Source organism: Agrilus planipennis, unplaced genomic scaffold (genome assembly GCF_000699045.2).
Source record: "Agrilus planipennis isolate EAB-ADULT unplaced genomic scaffold, Apla_2.0 scaffold314, whole genome shotgun sequence".
In the NCBI taxonomy this organism is placed as follows: Eukaryota; Metazoa; Arthropoda; class Insecta; order Coleoptera; family Buprestidae; genus Agrilus; species Agrilus planipennis.
The window spans coordinates 17,861-25,588 of NW_020440655.1; the positions used below are offsets into that span (position 1 = coordinate 17,861).

A 7,728-nucleotide genomic window follows, 5' to 3' on the forward strand; every position below is an offset into this window, starting at 1 on the left:
CGATTTTGTCAGCGCGCATCCAAGACATTGGAAGGGGAACATCGCTAGAGAAAGTAAATGAAGTATAGCTCTTTCTTACTTATTCTCAGAACTTTTCTGTATCTGGTTGCACTCGACACCCTCTCGTCTATGACGACATTCAGGAAATTCCAACATTTATCCACCACCATGAAATGTTTCAATTAGATTCCAGCCCCTTTACTAGGTAACTTGTAATAATCTCAATTTTGACATGTTTCTTTAAAAATTATTTCAAGTTTCTTAATTATTACAATCAAATTTGTAATATCAACTAAAATACCTAGTAAATTTATTTCTGCTGGGATTTTATTTTTACAAATTCGGGTTCAAATTGTAATTATTATTATTTTCGCTTGCGAAGCAACGGGCTAGTGTGATAAATTGTAAATATCGCTGTAATATTTTGATAAATTTTCGTTTTTCATTTTCTCCATGTAGGAATACAGACAATAATATTCTTTTACAATATATATGAAATTAAATTATTAGCCACTTTTGAACACCCCAATAGGTATATAAAGCAGTTAATACAGATTAAAATAAGTTTTTTAATTTAAAAATCTGAAAATTTAACGTGTCCACAGTCCGAGTTTTAACATCTATAATATTACTGCTTTTAAATTTAACCATTTGAAAAATACATTTACATATTTCTTACCTTGTATAGATTGTGGATCTTGAAGGATAAAGAATGTGAATAAAGATAGAATATTAAGAACAGTCGAATTTCCATAGAATAAAAGCCATTCTGTATTTTTATAATCGTTACAGTAACGGTAATTTTATGAACGGAGTATTATTAAGTAGTGCGTGGCTAAAATAATTTAAGGGGGAGGGTGCTACCATTCATTAAATTAATTATTAGTTTCGTCGTTTCCTCAATTTGTAATAAAAAGTAAATATGGTTATTTTATATGCCAGAGAAATGCATACGTGTCCAAGGTGTAATAGTTAGAAAAAGAGAACATTTAGTAACACTTCTTGTGAAATTCAGAATGTCTTCTTACAGCAAATACACAAAATTTTAAGTTTCACATATTCTTCATGTATCGAAAAGAATCAAAAGTTAAATGCAAGCAAACGTGTTGTTTTTTCTTTTTTTTTTTTTTTCGGTATTAATGTACATGCGAACACAACAATACAAAAATATCAATATGTTTTGTAACTGTTTTCTTATTTTATATAATGTACAAACGACGTAAGCAATTAAAAAAGTGTTCTGATTGATTTGCCTAACATTTTGATCAAGTAGAAAAAGGATCTTACATCTAGGTAGGTCGAGTGACGATAGTGATGAAGAACGATATTTTTCAAGTGAAGAAAATTCCATTTTAATAAGTCTTTTACTTTGTTGCTTGGCGCAGTTTTTGTTTTCTTACGAAATCCTGAGCAACTTTGTCCATTGTTCGAGATTCCAATATTTGTAATATTGGATTATCTACAAGGAATTATAAGGAATCTTAGTTTTAAAGACTATTTTTACATCTTAATGACTTAAAACCGAATTTAACAAGCTGTGCGGTGTGGTGGCGACCTATAGGAACGAAGTTTCTTACAACACATAGTAGTAATTATTGCCCTAATATCAATGAACAGGACTATTCAAGCAACTTAAAGGGGTCAAAAGTGTTTTATTTATCAATAGTCAACACCGACGTTTCGTTTTTGGTGTAAATCTTTCTCAGGGTATATTAGTCACTTGTATCATAACTTAGAGTTGCGGAAAAGGTAAAAGGCTCAAAAAACCATTGCGGATCACCCCAGCTTTCATAAAACTCAGTTTTAATTGTGTTATCGTTTTTTTTTTACCACGTGGTTATTAATTCTCTATTTTATTATTAATTTATTATTTTAATTGTGATTGTCTATTTTAAAATTTTAATTCCACGTTTATTATTAACTGTATTTATGATAGATTGGGTAATACGCAATGTTTTGTTTGCTCTTTTTACTTTTTCTGCAACTCTAAGTTATAATACAAATGACTTTATAATCTACACTGAGGAAACTTTACACCAAAAGAAAAACGTTAGTGTTGATTATTGTTAACTGTATTTATGATAGATTGGGTAATCCGCAATGTTTTGTTTGCTCTTTTTGCTTTTTCTGCAACTCTAAGTTATAATACAAATGACCTTATAATCTAGCCGGAGGAAACTTTACACCAAAAGCGAAACGTCGCTGTTGACTATTGATAAATAAAACACTTCATTTCTTTAAGTTGGTTGAATAGTCCTGTTTATTACATTATTCAACAAATACTGATTATAGATTTTGGTCAAAGTATTTTGTAAAAAAGAAGTTGACAAACATGGTAAGATTCCGAGTCTTTTTAAAACGATTCTTGTTAGATATATTCCTCAGATGGCAGACTAGTTGAATCTACCTCCACAGCTCTTTGTCTCTCTGGATACAGTAAGTAAGAGAGACAGAGATGTCTACTAACACTTTTGACCAGCGTTGTCAGGTATAGCAAAATTTCCCTAGATCTAGAGAATTTAGAGCCAGCTTAGGGAAAAGGAGTTTTTTTATTTAATTATAGTTAGTTTTAGATAAGTACCTGATAAATGTACCCTGGNTACCGTCAAAAAATTATTCAGACATATCTCTAGGGCCGATTCACTATGCTTATCGTCCTATGACCTTTAGGGAAGGAGGAAGTCCGGCCAGCCTCATGATCCTGCTTTTATAACAGGAAGGGGGCAAATTTAGCAACCCTTAGCGATATCAGAATTTTAAAATTGCGCTATGATTAAAAATTAAAATTTTTTTTTCGTAATTAAAGTGTAAAACTATTACTATGTAAGGGTTACGTAACGGAGTGGTGTGTGGAAGTGGTGGTGGCGTTAAATGAGGGGGGGGGTTAAAACTTGATGGAATTTTACGTTAAGTAATTTATGGACAGATCCTGGTTATCGATTTTAGCCTTTGATGATCTTAATTAAGATTTTGTTATGTTGAAATTACAAAAAGGTTAAAATAGTGTGATAGATAGATGATAATACTGAATTATCCAAATGGCTACCAACATGCCTAACAGTCGAGTAGGTTTTTTGATATTTTTATTTTATTATTACTGATTTGAGATACGGATTAATTTTACCATTTTGTGTCGATATAATTATTTAAATGTGCGTTATCATTACGACAATAAATTTGTTTAATCAGACTATAACAGCAATAGATAACATATAAACTGTTCCACATTAAAAATTCATAAAAAAGACATTTTATTACATTGTCACATAATGGTAAAGGAATATAAATATATATACAATTTATTCTATTACATGTTTACAACATACTTTTTTATATAATAAGTACAACATTCATTCAATGCAATTCGTACAAAACGGCATTCACAAATATAATTATTTATTTATTAGTACATTACCGTTCTATATGCTAAACTATTATGTATCTACATATATCATATCATATTTCTTAAGATTGTCCTGATTGTTACTCTTAAACGCGTTAAAGAATTCAATAAAAAGCAGTACGTGATATAAAATGTTTACGATGGTGTTGAATTTTATGTTTTTAAAAATTCCAGTTTTCAGCAATTATAAGAAATAGTTAGTCGATTATTGCACTCAGGAAATGGTAAATTATGCTTTCGCTTGAGATTAGGTACAAACATAAAAACAATGAAATTATTAATGGTTTGTTAAATTTTATATTTTTATGAGCTTCCGTACCTAATGAAATATTATTAAAAATTCCATGTTACTAGTTATGTACTCTTGAAAAAGTCTACATACGCCGAAACATTAATAGACCAGTATTTTTTATTTCATCGAGTGCTATTTTAGTCCAAAATTTCGATTGCTGAAGATTTGATATATATCTTTTGATTATATATTTAAAATGAGCAACTTCTTAAATTATCTGTTAATAAATAACAATATACAATCTTTAATTTAAATAATAACTGCATGCATCTGCACGGAATTGGTGTTTAAAAGTGGCTATTTGTTTTATAAGCATATTTATATTTTGTATATAATTTTTGAATGTCCTGTTTGAACGTTTGTTTTATTTTAGGCATTACAGTAATTTTGTATTTTATTTATATATATACCTACATACCAATAGCAAATTTTATTTGACTTCTTCGTATTTATTATTAAACCCTTTGAAAGGTAATCTTACCAGATCTTTTACAAAGGATTTATTAACATAAATTTACGGAAATCAATGGGGAAATGTATGCTTAATAGCCAATAAGCCCATTTGAAAAATTGAGACACTATTATCAAAATTTCATTGTACTTGTGGCTCGATCTATAATTGATGTGTCAAGTATTGCAAGTAGCTAAATTTAGAGGAATCATGAAAATAAATTTAGTCTATAATAATGTAAGTACATTGTTTGCTTACAGCATGTCGTCCAGGGCCGTAGCCAGAGTTGCGCCAGGGCAGGGCTAGACCTGTTCTAGAAAATTTTGAGTCTTCTTAGCTATTAGCTTGAGATTGTTAAAGATTTCGATATATCTATGCGTAGTTTATAAGTTTTACTACCCTTGCGTTAACAAGGGTTATCGTTCATATGGACGATCAACAAACGTCAAATCTGATCCTTCTAGCTTACGAACCAAATCATACAGAGAAACAGAATTTAACCAGCAAAATATTAACAAATGTACGACTGTTAAACTTAATTTCCCTCAATGGCTCTTGTATCCTANCCTAATGAAATATTATTAAAAATTCCATGTTACTAGTTATGTACTCTTGAAAAAGTCTACATACGCCGAAACATTAATAGACCAGTATTTTTTATTTCATCGAGTGCTATTTTAGTCCAAAATTTCGATTGCTGAAGATTTGATATATATCTTTTGATTATATATTTAAAATGAGCAACTTCTTAAATTATCTGTTAATAAATAACAATATACAATCTTTAATTTAAATAATAACTGCATGCATCTGCACGGAATTGGTGTTTAAAAGTGGCTATTTGTTTTATAAGCATATTTATATTTTGTATATAATTTTTGAATGTCCTGTTTGAACGTTTGTTTTATTTTAGGCATTACAGTAATTTTGTATTTTATTTATATATATACCTACATACCAATAGCAAATTTTATTTGACTTCTTCGTATTTATTATTAAACCCTTTGAAAGGTAATCTTACCAGATCTTTTACAAAGGATTTATTAACATAAATTTACGGAAATCAATGGGGAAATGTATGCTTAATAGCCAATAAGCCCATTTGAAAAATTGAGACACTATTATCAAAATTTCATTGTACTTGTGGCTCGATCTATAATTGATGTGTCAAGTATTGCAAGTAGCTAAATTTAGAGGAATCATGAAAATAAATTTAGTCTATAATAATGTAAGTACATTGTTTGCTTACAGCATGTCGTCCAGGGCCGTAGCCAGAGTTGCGCCAGGGCAGGGCTAGACCTGTTCTAGAAAATTTTGAGTCTTCTTAGCTATTAGCTTGAGATTGTTAAAGATTTCGATATATCTATGCGTAGTTTATAAGTTTTACTACCCTTGCGTTAACAAGGGTTATCGTTCATATGGACGATCAACAAACGTCAAATCTGATCCTTCTAGCTTACGAACCAAATCATACAGAGAAACAGAATTTAACCAGCAAAATATTAACAAATGTACGACTGTTAAACTTAATTTCCCTCAATGGCTCTTGTATCCTACCTAATAAATACTTTTTATCACAGTTTTTAGAAAAATAAAATAATAATTCCACGGAAAATCACTTATGTAGCTTTAGTAAAATGTGTAAGGGTGTTTAAAAAAATTACTAATCAATAAATTAGTTCTACGTAATATTTTGTGGTTTGCTAGATAATAGTATTCAGTTTTGACGTAAGAGTTGTTTTCGTCAAGAAAAACGTTTCATAACTTTTTTATAGTTATATTATTAGTTGTAGCATTTGCTGTATGTTGGGTTGTCTATATATTATAGTGAGGAATTGTAGTTTAATTTATTGCAAAAAGAAAGCTACAAATTAGCATTTCTAACTGCATCTACATGGAAAAAATATAATTTAAAGATTAATATTCCTGAAGTTACTTCAATGAAACCGGAATTATAACCTTTATTTTAAATTGTCCCGGCGCCTTCACCAAAATTTTCACTATAATTTTTTTAATGAAACAATGCAGATGATGCTTCAGTAATTTCGTAAATATTTTCTTTACGTCATTAATGCGATAATTTACAATATTAGCCACCCACAGCAACCAGATTTGATCTTTCTAGCATATGGACAAAATTGCAAAAAAAACTGAATATTTTTATGAAAATTTAATTATTAGACAAACCGACAGTTTTGATTGATTTTCTAATCATTTTTGCATCTGCAATTAGCCACTAATTAATGAAGTAACCCAGTGTTTGTTCGTGCAATAAGGATCGAGTATTAACACACTATGATATAGATGGAGAAAAAATCGGTTTTCAGCCTGCCTTGGTTACACAGTCTGGATACGACCCTGATTTTGCCCTTCCGCTACAAACCGTTCATTTAACCTCGAAGAGATTACCTATATCATCGACTATGTTTGAGTTTTTTAAAAAGTTAAATAATATTGCAATTTTATATGCTTTAATTTTGCATAATTAAGTTGAACTTTTTTTGATTTGATGTAAGTTTTTGCTTTACTGTTAATATTTTAGTTATTGGTTTCAGCAACGAAAAATGTAGTGACGGATTTTTACGTTTTTGTTAACTACTTATATATTTTCTAAAGTAGAGATACACAAAGAGAAAACTAAATTTTATGACTGAATTTCCCGTAGAAATAGTAGAATTTTTTAGGTAACTTGTAATAATCTCAGTTTTGACATGTTTCTTTAAAAATTATTTTAATTTTCTTAATTATTACAATCAAATTTGTTATATCAACTAAAATACCTAGTAAATTTATTTCTGATTGGGTTTTATTTTTACAAATTCGGGTCCAAATTGTAATTTTTATAATTTTCGCTTACGAAGCAACGGGCTAGTGAGATAAATTGTAAATATCGCTTTTATATTTAGATAAATTTTCGTTTTTCATTTTCTCCGTGTACTGAATGAAAAATAAATATACCTAGACACTTTAACACAGTTTAAGCTGTCTTTTGTTGACCTTAAAAAAGTGCCAGTACCTATTATTAAATACCTGGTCCTCTGTACAAGGGCTTATTTTTATAAAATTATGTATTTAATATAACATGTTTCTATATGTAATTACAGTACAATAATTATGGTTATAATGGGCAAATAATACTCTCAATGGTGGAATTGCTATGTCTGATTCAATAGATTTCGTCAAATTACAGTCTGTTTGCGATAGGCTTCGATTCTAGTACGAATAAATTAATTAACGAACGCCTAGCGGAAGATTTTTACTTTTCTCATTAGAAGCGAAATTTTATTCGAAATATAAAATGAGGCAGTGATAGTGTTAGAAATCGATTTAGTAGGTTTCTCATTTTGCAATTTCAGAATTGAAATCAATTTATACGAAATTAAGGAATAGACTGAGGTCTGGGTACATATATGTAGATGAATTATGTAAGGCCTACCTTGAGGTGACATTCTATAGTACCATCCTTGGATAGCTTGTAGCTATAGTTTCAGCCCGATCTCCTTGCTAGTGTAGGTTTGACAGCACGCTGAACAAGACGCCTCTGTGGTTTTCGTAAAAATGGAAAAGCAGGAAAATCGTGCT

General features: G+C 29.7%; 1 protein-coding gene across 1 annotated transcript in view; it reads right to left on the bottom strand.

Moving 5' to 3' along the window:
• Positions 1-413: 413 nt before the first annotated feature.
• The window catches only part of LOC108741410 (BAI1-associated protein 3), a 172,984-nt gene continuing 165,669 nt past the window's right edge, over positions 414-7,728 (bottom strand). The window contains exon 17 of the mRNA XM_025979785.1: positions 414-1,459. Coding sequence (XP_025835570.1) covers positions 1,365-1,459 — 95 coding nt within the window. The 3' untranslated portion in view covers positions 414-1,364. The remainder of the gene's footprint in view (positions 1,460-7,728) is intronic.